This window comes from Triturus cristatus, chromosome 11 (assembly GCF_964204655.1).
Source record: "Triturus cristatus chromosome 11, aTriCri1.1, whole genome shotgun sequence".
NCBI lineage: Eukaryota > Metazoa > Chordata > Amphibia > Caudata > Salamandridae > Triturus > Triturus cristatus.
The window spans coordinates 404291918-404310096 of NC_140594.1; the positions used below are offsets into that span (position 1 = coordinate 404291918).

At 44.8% G+C, this 18179-nt stretch overlaps 1 protein-coding gene across 50 annotated transcripts in view; it reads right to left on the minus strand.

The window, feature by feature from the left end:
* The window catches only part of CAMK2B (calcium/calmodulin dependent protein kinase II beta), a 925878-nt gene that overhangs the window by 242680 nt on the left and 665019 nt on the right, over positions 1-18179 (minus strand). For all 50 annotated transcript variants that reach the window (XM_085635972.1, XM_085635963.1, XM_085635953.1 and 47 more), the window contains exon 12: positions 2443-2485. In XM_085635972.1, the coding sequence (XP_085492098.1) occupies positions 2443-2485 (43 nt within the window). The remainder of the gene's footprint in view (positions 1-2442; positions 2486-18179) is intronic.

Sequence of the window (18179 nt, forward strand, 5' to 3'; positions counted from 1 at the left end):
GATTTACTGGGGACTCGGGCTCCTGGTCACATTATGCAGATTGGCCCCATCATTTTGCGTTACACCGCAAGTGCAAGAACCTTTCACCCTTTCTGCCTTTAAGCTAGGGAGGTATTTCAGAGGAGGCTCTCTGTGTACGCAGGAACTTGAAGCAGGCGACAGACGACTTATTAATGCACTGACATACCACAATATGTTCACACTGGTGTAGCATACACCGCACCATTTCACGGGAGGCCCATAATCGAATGTTAGTAGCCGAGACAGATACATACAAAGTTCTTGCATCACTGTCTCTCCATCTAACGAACACCTTCCATCGGTGCCCGGCAAAAGTGGCGGACACTGAGACTTGGGGCCTGATTTAGTATTTGGCAGATGGCTCTCCATCCTTCAGGCTGGTGGAGGACATTACCTCAGCCACCTTCACAGAGCACAGCCTGCCAAATTTAGAGATCACCACCTGCCCAGAGGTGCTCTGTATTTTGAAAGAAACCGCCGTCTAGGCAGTTCACTTTAAAATACAAAAAGTTTGGCGAATGGCCACGATTGGTTTTTGACAGAAAGTCACTAATCTTTTAAACTTATTTGTCTTTTAGACACAAATTCCCAAAGCTGGAGTTTGTTTCTAAAAAAAAAAAAACCACAAATGAGCACACATCGTGGGTCAATACTTGTTTTATTGGGTTCCGTTTTAACTGGTGGTGACAGACAGAAAAAAAAGGATATGCATGTATGTATTTAATATTTATAAAGCGCACTGTAACCCTACGGGCATCCTGGCACTGAGACGCGGTAAAAGATAGATAGAGACAGGCGGCGAAGGGCTAAAGCTGCCGGTTACACTGTGGGGAAAAGCCAGGTCTATCAGTAAATCCTGTATTTGCCTCAATTCCAAGGGGAGTCTGTTCCATAATCGGGCGGCTGCCACGCCAAACGCTATTACCCCCAATGTGGTTTTCTTGGTCCTAGGGACAATTGCCAGGCTGGTTGCCAAGGAGCGCAAGCTTCGCGCAGGGGCATACCGACCAAACCTGCCCTGAAGTGGTTTGGGTCCAGATCAGTGAAGCGCTTTAAAAGCGATGCACAAGGACTTGAACAATATCCTTGGGCTCACAGGGAGCCAATGCAGCTCAGCAAGTGCCTGGGATGTTGAAGATCCAGGCGTTCTCATTAGGATAAGCTTTGCTGCTGTCGCCTGGATACTCTGGAGCCGCAAGATCAAATACTTCGGGGACTCCAGTAGCAAAGCACTGCAGTAATCCAGGCGGCTAAGGACAACACTCCTAACCACTATATAACACCATGAATCCTAAATAAGGTGGTTGGTATAATACCATTCCTCAGATGAAAAGCTCATGGTCTGCTCGTCTCTGTCAGGCTCTTAGGTGTTCAGAATAGCCATGTGGAATATACACATACATAGTGAGTTTAAATGGACCCAGACCGACTTGACTGCCATGAGATACATCCGCCTAGGTGAAGGTGCCACATCTCCAGCTTCACCGGGAGAGGCCCTAAATTCAACCTCCAGAGAAGATGAATTGTTCAAGATTTGCCTGTCTTTAGGCAGCTATGGAAGACTCCCATTCAGTACCTGCTTGAAGCATTAGTTGGCTTTTCATGTCATAAAGTTAATGGTATTGTATGGATGATTCTAAACTTCATCGAACACCACTAGATATGTGGGCAAGACTGGCTGTTTCACACAGTGTTTCATTTTTAAGAGTAATTTGCCTAAGGGATAAGTAGGAGGTTACAAATCATCCAGGTTTTAATTATGGAAGGACTGGATACTTGCTCCATCAATTTCACTGTTCTCCGTAACTCGGTTTGTAGCTCCCAAAAGATAAAAAAATAAAAAGAATCTGCATTCTTCAAAAACCCTCTTAAAGTGGTTTTGTTGTTGAACCGCTCAAAGGAAACATTTTAAACTGGAGTAGGTTGAAGTATGAATTACTGTAGCCAGGAAGAGTTATGTTAAACACTCCATGTCTTACTAATGGGTTTCAGTCATGGACACCGATATATCTTCCTCTGCCTAGAAACTACTGTCAAGGGAGGGAGACAGAACTCAGGATAAGGGAGCTTTGAAGATTTAGGTGCGGGACCGCCATAACTTCCCCTGATTCACAAAAAAGTCACAGCAAGGAAAAGTGAAAAGCACTCATTCTACTTTGATCATACACTGCTTATACAAAAAAAGTGAAACATCCTGCATTTGTTGTTCAAATGTCTATATTTACAACAAACTGTTTGGACAGTGCAGGATCCCTCGACACATGCCTGATAAAACACCACATGGGATGATTTTGGCCCAGGTGTGGTTAACATCCTTATTGCAACTGTTAATCAGGCAAACCACAATTTAATTATAGCTTATTGTTATTTAATAGTATTCTGGAAAAGTACGAAGATGCGAGTTCACCTACTGAAACTTACCAGAAAAGTTTCTTGTTGCTAACATAGTGGTGAGAATAGCCCCCTAAAAAGAAAAAATACGCAGAAATGTTAGAATGCAAGGCTCACGCTACTCAAGCATGAGTCAGAGTAGTATACACAGAAACAAAGGCACGCTTAGGTGGGGACAAAGACAAAAAGCTAAGACTAAGTGGAAATCTAGAACTAAAGTGAAAGAGACACTGGACCATCACACTCATGATACTGTTACAAACATACATGAGGATCGCGGTTGCCCACATCATACTAGAAAATCCACATAGTTGCATTCTGCTGTTTAAGTATACCACCTTCTTTTCATTACTTCATACTTTTTATTTTTAGTGCAGTACAACCTCAATATATGGGCGAATGAATGCATTTCATTGTTAATACAACACGCATACATTTTATATTGACATCCACTGATAAGACAATAAAACACGTTTTTAAAGGATACTCACTCAGAAGGAGGGAATCCTACATCCTGTACAGATTACGTTAACACTGCTGGATGGGGGATGTTCAACACAAAGCACTGTCCTTGACAAGGTGCCATAGTCCAAAATACGGCGGGTGCTTAGTGAAGAGCACCCACATTTTAGCACAGATCTGCATAAACCAGGGTTCGCAAACCCCGGAAGCATCACCCCAGTGGATGTGGCTTCAAGAGTGTGATGTTGGTGGGGTTACATCAAGGATATTGCGTTATAACCATCTAGTAGTGATAATTAATGGAGGTAGCCCTGTGAATTTTTGACAAAAAAGGTCCTTTCCCCCACAATTGCACATTAAAAAAATAAACATCTGCCAGATGTTCGTATAAGTGCACTTGCCAATTGCGCTTTCAGTGCTCTTGTTATACTTTTGGTCCGGGTCTTGGTCTTGAATTACTGAAATATTTCAAGCTCTGTTTCACACATGGCGTCTCCCATTATTTTTCAGAGCTCCCAATCATTTGACCCACTAATTGACATTACGCTGTAGATGATTTTAGCTTGTGTGATACTCTTGTTTGCAACTTTCGCTGCCAGGTGTGTAGTGTAAATAGAACTCCCATTGCCCCGAGATCCACATTTTAGCTTCTTGTATAAGGTTTTGGTCTCAGACCTTATCCAGCGTTCCATCCTAAGTTTCCTATTCCGGAGAGGGTGAATAAATTCAGAAGTGACGTGACAACGAAAGCAGATTTTGCTTTGCATTACTTCAAACATTACCGTGCATTAAAATAAAAAAGCTGATTCTGTGGCCAAGCACAGAGAACCACATCTGCTCGGCCAATCCCTGCTTCAGTGGTTTAAAAAAATGATCCAGCAAGATTTTAGATGCCCCAAGTTAGTAACCAATTTCACGATCGAAACCTAGAAGTCAATTGTTATCTTTGAAGTGCAGCAATTAAATAGGCTGAAAAGCAGATTGTTTCAGTAATTTTGATTGCCTGGCTTTTAGCCATTCTGAATAAGCAGTATCCCACACATCCCATCTTTGACACTGACAGACTACCTTAAGCCTGAAAGTCAAGAGCTTTTCCTCTTTTTGGGGTGGGTCGAGCAGATAGGCGTCGGTAATCTTGCAGCAGGCTGTGGCTCGCTGCAGGATTGCTCCCACTATCTGCCTGTGATTTTCCTGTTTATGGATGCAGAGACAAAAATCTTAGTTTTACCTACTCCGAATGTGCTTTACCCCCTCGGTTGTGGTGCTTTCTCTAACGAGGCACCAGACTGCAATGTCCTAACACTGGAAAGGCAATGAAGATGTAGATTTCTCGTGCAGTCAACTTCAGCGTTCCTGCCTGGGACGTTGCCTGTCCCCATTAATGTATAAGGTAGTTAGACATGCAGAAAAAAGACTAGGTTGAATTATTCTGAAGTGTCTTTGTGGGTCCCATTGCTCAGGCTGTCTCCAGCCAATAACTCAAGGCTGCTTCATAGGAAAACATTAATTACTGGCAGGGGACTCTGTCCAAAAAATGAACCGGACAAGCTGACCATAGGAGGTCTGATGGAAAGCTCCAGGACCAACCTGATTTCCAAATGATTTATTCAGATCCCAACAAGACTGGTGCCAGCAGACCCTGACCCACTATTTGTGCTTGTTAGCCTCGTCAATCATCATTCCCACATCATGCACAGTGAGCACGATAATGCCCTTTTATATTTAGAACAAGCATTGGCAATGTCAATAGATCTTATTTATGAATGAAGGTGTATTTCGTGTCACTGACGGATTTAGCCACTCAATAAGTCATCATACATGCATGCACTCTGTCCCTCATCTTTGCACTCATGAATCAATTAATCCATCCGTTGACTCATTTTTGCATTGACGCTCTGACAGCAACAAAAAAATTATTCACATAAACATACCCAGGATAAATAAAAGAATACAAGTGTCAGAGGGTGAATGCAAGAATGAGTCAGTGATTAGATGAATGGATTCATGGGTGCAAAGATGAGGGACAGACTGCATGTATGTGACTTAATGGGTTGCATAATACGTCAGTGACACGTAGCATATTGCATCACAATGAGTGTCTGTCTCTTACACTTAGTCACCAAACACACTCCTATAAGGTGCGTCCCATAACATAACCGCACCTCCGTGGTCATCACGCTAAACATGGAAACACTTCCCACATAGGATCAAAACAAATACAACTTCCTTCCAACTACACAACCTACATGGTATAGCATGCTACAAGTGCTCCTAGTGCCCAACCTAGGATAGTAAGCACTATATAAATGCTGCAAAACAATACAATACAATGTAGAACAAGCCTGGAAGCCTGAAGGCAATTCTACCCGAACAAGATTCTTAGAGGAAACCAAACTATTCAAGATCATCAAACAACTGGAAGTCTATTTGAAGACTGATGTACTACCACCTACCGAATACCCCAAACAACCCCACAATTCCAAAGTTGTCGCGGACATTCAATCCAAGACAACAATCACCAAACAGAAGTCATGATTCAGCTCACGACACACCATTGTGAACAAGTGACAACTGCGACTTCGACATGGAGGAACTCAATCAACCCTACTCTTTGTGCAAGAATGGCCCATTTCACTCATAAATTGGGCACAAACTACCATGTTTTCTTTCATACCACCGATCGCCAAACCCTACTGACCAGAGCTGGGAAAACCATATAAAAAAAAAAAGGAACCTAAAAATGGTTAATTTGTTCCTAATCAACAGACACCAATTACAAAACAATCTAGGCCTGTGAGGTGCGTCGGGTATCTGCTTTGCACCTCAAGTGCAGAACATCAATGTGAATCCCTTACATGATCTTAACATCGATATTGGTGGGAACGGACCTTGCCTGGCTCTAAGATGGCCGCAGAGTAAGGAAGCTCTGCCGACCCAGCCACATTATCCTACAGAATCCTGCAGTTAGATGCAGTGATCCCTAGCATATAACCCTGGCATTGATCAGCGATGGCCTGCGGAAGAACATTTTGGCGAAAATGGACTCTGAGCGCGCCCAGAAATGAAGGGAGAAAGTGAAGCGAGACCGGCCTCACGGGAAGTAAGGCGAAGCCTATTGGGCGGAGTCGGCGAATCATACCCACTCTGTCTGACAAGAGGAGCTGGTTTTGCGGTGGAGGCTAGATTGCTGTACATGGCGGAGAGCGGACCCACTCACCTTAACACATGTGGAGCGTGAGATGAATTGCAGAGCATGCGGCCTGCAGTGGTATGGCTAACGAGGCGCATCCGTTGCTGCAGCGGAGACTGGGCGACACCGGGAAGGCTGGTAAGCAGAGTGTACCTGCGTGGGACGGAGGGGACGCCTGAACGTAAAACACAATAGCTAAGGCGGCATCTGGCCCTTCGTGCCCACAGCCTGTACTGATTCAGCCGGCCGGTTGCATAAGACACCAACGCGGTCGGGCTTGAAATAGTGCGTGGCACGACATTAGGACCTACAATTGGAGCTTGTGGGAGTCGACCTGAGGGCCCAGGTATAGCGGGAAGCTGGAGAGGCACACAGATAGGAAGACAGGGCGCAGCGGAAAGACTAGCTAGAGCAACTGGCCCGCGTGAAGCAGTGGTCCACGAAGTAGCTCATGTAAGGCATCAACACGAGGTGAGGAGCCGCCTGGAGTGATCCTGTAGGCTCCCAAGCAGCCCACTAGACACGCGACCCAGGAGATAGGGATGCGAAGGGAAAACTCCATGCAGTGCGGCTTGTGAGTACAAGGGGGAACAGCGATGGAACCAATATCGGAGTATGAAGCTGGGCACGAATCGCAGGCATAGACTCACACGACATACATATGCTTAGTGAATTGAGCAGTTGGCCCCTCCACGCGCGACATAACACTGCGGCTGATAGGTACAAGGTGGGAAAATAACTGGGCGGCGCGTCTGCAAAGGGCACTGCGCGGGTGTGGGGAGAAACCAGAATTACAACCAGGAATTTCTGATCTGTGGAGTGAGCAAGCACACACCCAGCGGCAGAGGAACAGCATGGGGAAAGCAGAAAAGGCTCAGGCCAAGTTGCAATTTGAGCCACCAAACCCAAAGACACCGAACCCGATACTGCGGACTCCAGGCCTTAAGTTAGTGACCCTCCTGCAAATCTAAAACAAATATTGTTAGCCAAGCAACACAGTTTAACAAAAATAGATGGGAAAATAAACGCGCTTACTTACCGTATGACAGAATGGTGGAACGACTAGACAAACATGCAGAGAGACGTGACACTGTAGAAAGAAGAGTGTCTGATGCGGAAGACACTATCAACGAAAGAGTGACTAGGAACAAGGCAATGGATGGAATACTCCGCATCCTGCAAGCAAAGGCATATCTAGAAGCACGTTCTAGGTTGTGCAAGATACATATAGTGGGAGTAGAGGAAACAGCCAATATAACAAATATGGAGCAATATGTGGAACGCACACTGGTAAGCATAATGGGCAGAGGCACTTTTTAAGAGATCTTTGTGGTGGTGCGGGCTCACCGTGCCTTAGCACCGAAACCAGTCCCGGGGGCTGCCCCTCGCCCAATAATTACCTATAGGGACCGGGATGCTGCACTGCGGAAGGCCGGAGAGATGCAGACGCTGCGCCACGAGGGCATGGAGTTATCCATTTATCCCGACTTCTTGAAGAAAGTGCAAGAAGCTCGCCGCTAGTTATAGAATATAGCAATATGTACCACGCTAAGCTCAGAATTGTAAAGACGCTTCTTTACAAATCCCAATATGACACCCCAATTCCTTAAGCAAAAAGGAAAAGTTGAAGACAAAAAGGACCTCCCCAAAGGTAATTTGAATGAAGATGAGGACACTCTGGACCTAGAGGAGCAATGAGGTGGGGGTTACTGGTAAGATGGTACGAAACCATGTAGATGCTGCGCATGGACATACTTGCATGCAATGGAGACAGAGAGGCGGGGATAGAACTCCTTCTGAAGGGAGAAGACTAGAATATATACACTGGCCGTTGATGATCTTAATGTTTAGCTAACAAGTGGAACCAAGCAATGTTGTTTGTGCACACAAACTTAAGACCCCTGAGAGATAGCGCCTAAATGAAGGCTGGGATTAGAGAAGAGGGGAGACCGAGCAACATCCGCCCTCATGTGTGCACCACCTTGTATAGTTTACAGTGGTTTTAAGTTACCAGGAGGGACATTTGGGAGGGAGGGTTGCAGAGATGCTAAGCAAAGTTTGTGAACGTATAGCGTGGGTGGGATCCATGACGGGGTCAGTATTGTCTGTTTAGTTTTGTTAGGTAGAAGTAGGTAAGTTGATAATTTGACTACTTGTAACCGCAAAGCACACAAAGCACTGAGATCATGGAAGATACAAGAATAGAAATGATTGATCTACACACAAAGCCGCAGATTAGATACCTTACATGGAATGTTAGAGGATTGAATGACCACAGGAAATTACGGAAGGTGATAGCATATCTCAAACGCCACAATGTAGTTGTAGCAATATTACAGGAGACCCAATAGTGATGCATTGACGCAGCGTAGATAGCAAGGTCAATTTATTGCGTCTGGATTTCATCACACACTAGAGTGGTCTTTATCTGGGCTGACAAAGCAGGTGTGAAGATACAAAATGTATGCAACCCAAGTGGTAGATTTGTGGTGGCCGAATGTTATAAGGAAGACTTAGCGGTCCTGTTGGTTGGACTCTATGATCCTAACTATGATGACCCGCAGTTTTTCCACACACTTGGTGCCTACCTGCACCAATACGATGGTCTACATCAGATTTGGGGGTGGGGGGTGACTTTAATTGTGTCCTAGACCCTGCTATAGATAAAGGGGCTCAACCCGCAGTGGCTGCAAAACCTATCAGATATAATGGACTGCTTGGGGATGGTGGATATATGGAGACATCGTTCAAATACCGGGGCGGGTATACGCACTTTCACCATACATGACATCCACACTAGGATAGATTATTGGTTATTCTCCAAGAGTCTGGTGCCTAGGGTTACCCAATGTGAACCTCTTCCCTGTACATACTCTGATCACTCGCCAGTGATATTGACCATGGAGCACCGACAATGCCTGACCTCGGCCTTTACTTGGCGATTCCCACCATACCATACCCCCTGCCTGACCCCAAGATGGCTGCCACAGTTTTCCCTAACACCGGACTCCGACCAGACCTTGATCACATCCCCCATTGGCCTATATGGTAGCCCCAGCTCCCTCTCTGGCTTGTTTTTACGTCCTCCCCCCACCTTATTCTTTTACCTCTATCCTCGTAGCCTATGTATCTATTCTAAACTGTTTTTCCCAAACGTTGAGACCTGAGCAACATGGCTGATGCCCAGTGGAGTGGCTAGACAACTAATGAGGAGATAGGCCCTGGTTTCCCCCTCGACCATGACCTACCCACTGGACATTGGTCACAGTTCTTCCTAGTCTCCTTGCTATGGCTCCTTCCTCCCCTCCTTTTCTATAAATTTTCTCAACCTCGTAGTTTTCTCACTGTACCTTACTACGCTATTGTAACTGATGTAATTTGTAAAGCAATGTCCCTCTGTTATAGCGCTTCGATACCTCCGGGCCTGGTCAGTGCTGTATAATCCTTTTGATGTACCTTGTAATGCAATGATCCCCTGGTTAAGCGCTCGGATACCTCCGTGTCTAGACAGCGCTATATAACCTTCGCAAATCAAATAAACTAAAAAACTGGTTTTCCTGAACGCTGAGACCTGAGCAACATGGCTGATGACCGGTGGGGCTACTTGACAGCGAATGAGGAGATTGGCCCTGGTTTCCCCCTTGACCGTCACCTACCCAGCCAGACATTGGCCATAGTTCCTCCTCGTCTCCCCGCTATTACTCCTTCCTCCCCTCCCTCCTACAAATTATTGAAACATTGTTTATATGTATTGTACCTTACTATGCTCTTGTATCTGATGTAACTTTTAACGCAACGATCCTAAATGTAAAGCGCTCTGATACCCTCCTGGGTCAAGTTCGCACTATATAAAACTTTATAAATAAAATAAATACTCTCTCCTAGATTCTCCGCCTTTAAAGCTAATAAGTGACTTTTTTCAGACAATGTAGGCTTGGTGGATACATTTGCTACAGTCTGGGAAACATTGAAGGTTTATATCAGGGGGATGGTTATATCGAAGCACTGAAAGGTACTGAAATCCCTCCGGAGTAGGTTAGAAAAAAGTATCAGAGCTAGAAAATAAACATCAACGGTTGGGAGATAAACAAACGTTAAGGGACATCCATGTTAGACTAGAAGAGTACAATGAAATAGCAGCCTAGGAGGTTAAGCATATGGGAAAGTATGTGGTAGCCAGAGCATATGGAGAAGGGGAACGCCTAGGGACAACGCTAGAGGCATTGTTGCGCCCTAGGAGAGAGGTAGAGGTTCTGTTCGAAGTGTTAGATGAATATGACACACCCCTACATGAACCACACCATACAGCCAAGAGATACTACGCTAAGTTATATAGTTCTCGAATACCCCCAGATGACGCAGTCATGAATGACTATTTGGAGCACAATAAAATGACGTGGCTCGCACAGGAGCATTTGATGGCTCCGCTGGACCTGGAGGAAATACGTGCAGCGCTGGTGGGTATGCAACCTAGGAAAGCGCCGGGCATGGATGTCCTAACTATGGCTTTTTATAAAGCATTTCAAGATTTCCTGATACAACACTTAGTCTTGCTCTAGGAAGAAATGGTAAAGACTGGAATAATGCCCCCATCGATGCGCGAGGCCCTCATTATTACAATACCGAAACCTGCCAAACCTCCCAATGGGTGCTCCTCCTATAGGCCTTTATCGTTATTAAATGTCGACGCAAAAATATATGCTAAAGTGCCGGCCAAAAGGCTATTGATATTACCAGGGTGGTGGGGCCAGAGCAGAGGGATTTGTTCGGGGGTCGGAGTCTGCATACTAATCTTAGGCTGCTACTGGGTGCAGTACAGCTCCTGGACCCCGAAACAGAAGCGGCAGCAGTCGTTTTGGACATCGAAAAGGCGTTTGACTCCATTAAGTGGGGATTCATGAGAGCAACCTTGAGGTGGATTTCAACAATTGGTTATGACACTGTTCAACAAACCAGTGGCACATATTCATATTGGTACAATAACCACGTACCAAATTCCGAATACAGGAGGCACCCATCGGGGCTGCCCATTTTCACCCCTGCTATAGGCTCTCATAGCGGAACCGCTGACGTGCGGGCTCTGAGAATATCATGGTCACAGAGGACTCCGAACCGCGAGCTACAGACTAGTCATATCAGCATATGCTGATGACACGTTGCTCTATGTTCGGGAACCAAAGAAGAATCTCACGCCTATGTTAGGAGAAGTGGTAAGATTTGGGGGGTCTTTCGGGGCTAAAGGTTAACAGGAATAAGTCCATCATTTTTCCACTTACCCCATCCATGACGCCACCAGCATTGGAATTCCCCTTGCAATGGACCACAGAAGCAGTATGGAATTTGGGAATACAGATTCACACAGACCCAGCAATAGTCATGCATAGGAACTATGTTAAGGCAATACAAAAGTTTGAAGAAGGGAACCGCTGGGTCAAACTACCGCTCTTTATCATTGGGTGCATAGCTCTTATGAAAATGGCAGTCCTCCCTAGGTTTCTGTTTTTGAACATACTTATTCTCCTGCCTAAAACAGTTTTTGCGACATTATGCAATTTACTGACAAAATTAGCATGGGCGGTAAAGTATCCAAGGGTTCGGTGGGAGGTCGTCACTCTACCTTATGACATGGGGGGGGGGGTCCAAGTGCGCCAGACCTAGAATTGTACTATAAAGTGGCGCAAAGCTCTTTTGCCGACTACTGGATTTATGACCAACACGATCTGCCTAATCATTGCTTGGAGAGAGATGCCGCACACTCCCACACACTCCTACGGAAACATTTGAAGGCTCCAAACCGTCGAATTGGAGTCTGATCTACTGAACACTACAACAAATGCACGGTGGAGCTTGTTAAATAAACAAGCGGGTGCATTTTTGTATTTCTCACATGTTAGACTGGAGTGGGGCACCTGGCTCTCGCTAGTACTGTAAAAAAATGAGGAACTGCCCTGCAAACGGAAGTGGTAACAAAAATGGGAGAGCTTTTTCATGAAGGAAAGGTTGGGAATTGGGGAAATATCCCTGAGCAAGGCACCCCACCATCAACTCTAACTCGATATCACTGCCATAGAGTCCGGCACAAATTGAGAGAACTATTAGGACAAGACTTGCAAGAGCCACCAGACATGCCGGCACTTTCTACCATGATACAGAAAGAAGCCCCAGACAAGTTAATAACAGTGCTCTATGCTTATTCACAGGAAGTGCGCAGATCCAGTGTGATTAAAGCAAGATCCGACTGGCAGAGAGCCTTGGGTTAGGCCCATAGAAGATAAGGTATGGCAGTAGTGCTGCGCTACAACTAAGGAGGTATCTTTAAATAGGACACACCGGTTGATATACTTTAAGTACATAAACAGTGTGTATTATAGGCCGGAAAGATTGTACAGATATGGCCCACAGGAATCTGCAAACTGCCTGCGAGGCAATGAGTGGGAAGCGGGGTTTACACATGCTGCTTGGTACCGTCCAGCGATACTTCAAGTCTGGGAGGGGGTATTTAAGGAATTGACTGCTATAATAGGCCTCACTATACAGATGGCACCAATGTTAGCTTTATTGGAATAAGATAAGGACAGACAAATCGGTCAGGAAGCTAGTAGCTACTGGACTACTGTTAGCTAGGTGCAGAGTAGCGATGCGCTCGGCAAGGGGCCCTGTCCCAAAACTGGGAGAATGGCACTCAGACATGGCATACTGTAATGAGCAGTCGGACACTTAATGAGCTTCAGCCAGAGCAGAACCGCCCTAGGGACTACTGGGCCCTTTATAGGGCATACTTAGTGGACAAAGGCGAAAATGCAGAGGAGGAAGGACAGGTAGAGGGGTGATGCCGGACACAGGATACTAAAAGAGGATTGCAGGCTGCAGCGTGGTGGGCTATGGAATGGGGCCGCGGTAATACAAAGATAGAACACCAAACCCCTGCAAAGGACAAACAAATGTATGCAGTCAAAGAATGTGCGGCCAATGGGCCATGGGGGCAGATTTGTGGTGAGATAGGTCTATGGAATGAATGTCAGCAGCAGAAATGTATGCTGAAGAGCGCCACTTACCACTAAATGCTTTGTAGTACCTTCTGTATTATACAAGACTATGTTGTGCATTGGGGACTACGAGGTGGTCAAATGTGCATGTGTAATCTTTAGAATATTAATAAAAAAAGATTTGTATTTTAAAAAAACATTGTTATTGGTTTTTACACCTCTCCAGATTACGCAATTTTTCAAAACAATGGCTGATCTTAATATTGAGCCCAACATCCTCAAAAGCCACCTATCATCAAAAAATGGATGGCTGAAGAATAATAATGGCAACCCAGCACTACTGCTTGCATATTCAAATTTCTCAGTTTCAAAAACTGCTTCGTCATTTCCCAGATCACTATATGATGCATCAAATTTACAAGCCTTGCAATTAGTCTTGTAGAAATGAGTGTCTGCAGCATCTGATTAATTATCACTTTAACAACCTGGAACATCAGGAACTTAGATCGCTGAAGGATTAAGCGCTATTTAAGTAACACATACTTACAGAACCTGTACAATACTTACTTGAAAATTGCATCATATCATGTGACCATGCACGCATTGGTTACATTCATCACATCTTAGTGCTTGCTACTTGTATTGCAAATTAAAGTGCTTCTCTTCCTTCATTAAACGTCATGGTAATGTACATGTGCCTTTATGCTGTCAAATTCACAGGGAAGACTAGGATTAGATCATTAATTTGAAGATGTCTGTTCCTATGGCAACAGGGCTCTGAACAATGTAACACTTTACGGTGTTTGCAAAAATATCTACTGCATCCCTTCCCAAAGAGGATACAATGTGCTGCTTTAGTTCATGAAGGCATGTGTTTCTCATAGCTCCCTACAACAACATATAAAACATTGTTTTTTTTTTTTTGTTTTTTTTTAAACAGAGTACATGCCTGACACAGAGTGAGCATAAAGGAAGTGGTTAAGACACTTATCACCACCCCTTCCATAGGTCTTAGTTATGTTTAATTCAGTCTCAAAGTCTCAGAATTAATTTTTTCTCTCCAAAATGAATTGCTTACAGCAAAATCATTGTTACTCATTAATCTTAAAAAGCTAACAACAAATGACAATGCCAACATTCCAGGCTGGTTTTAGATGCATGGCAGTTGTAGCATTATATACCTGGAGCTAACAGAAAGCTCGCAGAGGAATCAAAATACTGGTCGGGTGGCACACTATGGGAATCACAAAAATTAAGTTTACACGTTTAAGCCAAAACCTTAATTACATAGGACACACCCCATTTTATATCCCTACCACTTTTTACATCTCACTTAAAGACCAGAGGTTGCTTTTGGTCAACGCTGCACAATTCATTCTGCAGGCTATACAACACCTTCATCAGTCAGGCTACATGTGATAGGTGTACAGACTCCGAATATTTTTGTGGATGTATCTCGACCACTCACCTCAAGTGAAGTTTTACGTATGGCATAAGCAGAGACCTAAAGTGCCTACATGAAGCCTGAGTGATGAATCGTTGCAAGGTGTAGAATTCAGAGACAACCTGTCTGGTACCCTGAAAGAGTATTTTAGAAATTATTGGTGTGTTCTATCTATAAGAGCACTAAAATGGGATGCAATGAAGGTCCTAGGGGGAAATCTATGCAGGACAGGTTCTGAAATGTAAAACAGCAAAGGAAGGAAGGGAACATTACCCAAAGGGTAAGACAGCTCCACAGGTTGATTGGAGAACTGATTTACTTAAATATAAGCAAGACTACACAGAACTATATTTTTCTCTCGATACATTCTACTTTTCGGAAGAAGCTTGATAGAGATGGGGACTGGTCTAGGAGATAGCGGGCATGGTTACTGGAATGAAAAATACAACACAAACCTATGCTCCACATTAATCACTGCAAAGCCACAGGCCAACTTGGCAATGAATGCACATTTGTGCGCTAATGACAGACCCTGTACTGTGGCCAGAGACTACCAAACCCAAAAATACCCATAACAACTAAGTGAGGGAGACACCATCATCTTCTTTATTTTATTTTGAAACCAATAATTCCAATAAACAATATTGCAAACTTTGGTCACATGCAAACCCTGCCTTTTTCAATAAAAACCCCTCCTTTCCTTGTGTTGTATGTTACATTTATATAATATCCTTGCTCGTTCCGAACTCACAGCTCTCTAGTTGGCCCTGAAAAAAGAGATGACTGGGAATCTTCGCCACTAGGGCTGCTCGTTGTTGTGAGTCCCAGGTGTACCCTGTGTATTTTGTGACATGGATTCTTGCATATCATTCCACAGGTCAAGCCCAACATGCAGTCTCCGCGGCCCCTAAATTTTGTGGAACTTTTTTGGTTTAGATTTCTTTATTAATTTCAAACATGTCAAAGAAACATACATGTCCATCAGCAGCTATGCATATCATTGTGTAGCCCAGCTCTCGGACTGTCTCGTTGGGCAATAATGAAACAAATACAAACCATCCCCCCCTACCCTCCAACCCCCACTCCCCCTTTCTCCACCCTTCAGGCTGCCTAACTCAGACCAAGAAATACCGGAACCTCTATTACAGGAAGTCTTTGATTGTGAGAAGTTAGTGGGGCGCGTGGTCAGCCGGTTGTCTGCGCATGGGTATATCTGCTAACCGCAAGACCCTCAGGTGTTTAGGGCAAGTAAGCTTTGTAAACTCTGCCGTCAGCAATGTGAGAAAAGGTTACCACAGATCCTGAAAGGAGGCACCTGGGCGTGTCAACGAGAGGGAAATCTTCTCCATCCCCATGATTCCCCAGAGTCTATGGAGCCACCCAAAGTGTGTCGGAAGCTTCGGAGTGCCCCAGAGAGAATGGATATGTTGTAAGGCCACTCCTAGAGCCAGTGCCATCTGGCGACCTCGTATCGCTTTGAGTGGGAAGGTATGTGGAACTTTTTAGGGCAGCCCCTACTTTGATATGTGGTGCGTTACACTGTCATGTAAAGGTCCATTCCATTTGTCCACTTCTGGACCGTCGGGTTCTGTCACTACCCACCTTCTAGCCACATCTCTTAGCCACGACTAATCCTAGTGAGGCGAAGATCAATTCTTTCCTTGTTATGTCCACCTCACTCGTGTATTCCCAGTAAGGCAAATTTCGGTTCAACTGGCAGCGTAGTTCCCAGTATTAACCCCAGGGTCCCTAATACAGTCTCACAGTAAGTCTGTATTTTGGGAAATGTCCATAGAGTGTAGAAGAAATCACCTTTAACGGTTTTACAGGTGGGGCAGTATGGTTATTCAGACCTCGCCATCTTATGCAATTTTTCTTTATTGTAGTAAGTTCTATGTAGCACTTTGTATAGTATGAGGCGTAGTCTCGCCTTGATGGCTACTTCTCTGGGGTGCATTAATGCTGCTTCCCAATCAACGTCTAAGGGTCCTATATCTTTTTCCCATCTTGTCCGCAACCCCACCAGTCTGTCCGGTAAATTATTATTGATAGTTTTATGTGTAAGGGAGACCGCCTTTTCTACTAATATTTCCTTTAGTAATGTTCCCTCAATGGGGCATATTCCAGGAGGTTTGCACCCTGAATGTCCTCTGCGTGCCATGCATGGTGAAGGTGTGCGTATTTGATGAACTGGGAATTATTTAGATCATATTCCTGACTAAGCTGTACCCACGTTTTGAGTTCCCCTTTCCCTAGTCTCTCCTAGTGTAGAGATGGCCAGGAGATCCCAGGTCTCGAACCCTTTCATTTTGTGTATTTTTTTTAATCTACTTCCTAGCCAGAGTGGTGTGGTCAGTGTGATCCGTCCTGTCCATCCTTTAGTCTTTGTCGTTCTCGTACATGCTACTAGGGTGATTTGCATTGCAGGCAATAGCAGGGAACGTCCTTTTCCCCCATAGAGATAATGTTGGAGTGTGTGTGGTGTCATAGTTACTCTTTCCAGGCGATATGTCGGGTGGCCTCTAGCTCGGAGTATCCGTTCGTTTACAGGGACAAGGTGGAAGGCGCAGTAATATGCTTACACATCGGTTAGGGGAATCCCCTTGTTATAGGGGTTCCGCTGTAACGTTTTAAGTGCTATTCCGGGGTGACCTCCTTGCCATAGTAACGATCTGATCCCACTTTCCAACTCGGTAAAAACTCCCCTTGGGAGGGGGTGGTATTTGTTCTATAGGGCATATAATAGTTGGGGCAGTGTAATCATTTTAAAAATAGCTGCTCTTCTGAACGTGGGGAGGGGGAGGTCTTTCCACCGCTCCACATCGGTCTTAAAATTCCATAGGACTTTCCTAGGTTTTGGGCTCTACATTTCTCCTGATGTGGAGTTCTGAAGATTTCTTAATATTGAAAACCCTCCTGTACAGTTCTCAGTTCGCCGGGCATCGGCCAACTTATCTGTGTGGCGTTAGGACAATAAAATGTAGATTTGTTCCAGTTTATTTTATACCCAGAGTAACTGCCATACTCCCTTATGGTGTCAAATAATATCGGAATTGTCATGTCAGGGCTTAAGACATAAAGGAGGATGTCATCAGCGTAGAGAGAAATCTTTCCTCTTCTTTGTCTGTGGCCCCAATTTGGAAACCCCTTATTTTGCATGCAAGAGTTTCAAGGGTTAAAGGGAAAAGAAGTGGAGAAAGAGGGCATCCCTATAGAGAATGGTGTCGAACTTGTCCCATTCACTTGCACTGTAGCCATGGGTTGGTTGTAGAGGAGTGTTACCCAGCTCTGAAACTTTGGCCCTACTCCGAATTTAGTCAGCATATAGTTTAGAAAAGGCCAATGAACCGTTTCAAACACCTTTTCTGCATCCAGCGACAAAAAAACTTGGTTCGTCTCGCTCTTTTACCTTCATCGGCTAGTTGTGTGTCTGTCGGAGGTTTAGGCGGGTGGCTCAGCATAAAGCCCAACTGGTCGTCATGTATTAATGCTGTGATGTGTTTGAGCAGTCGGGTTACCAAGATTGTAGCCAGTATTTTCACTTTAGTATTTAATACTGAAATAGGTCTGTACGAACTGCATTTGTCATTGGGCTTTCCCTCCTTATGTATGACCACTATGTTTGCCATTCTGAGGTCCGGGAGGAAGTATACCTTCCTCATGTGCATCTATGAAGTAGGTGGGG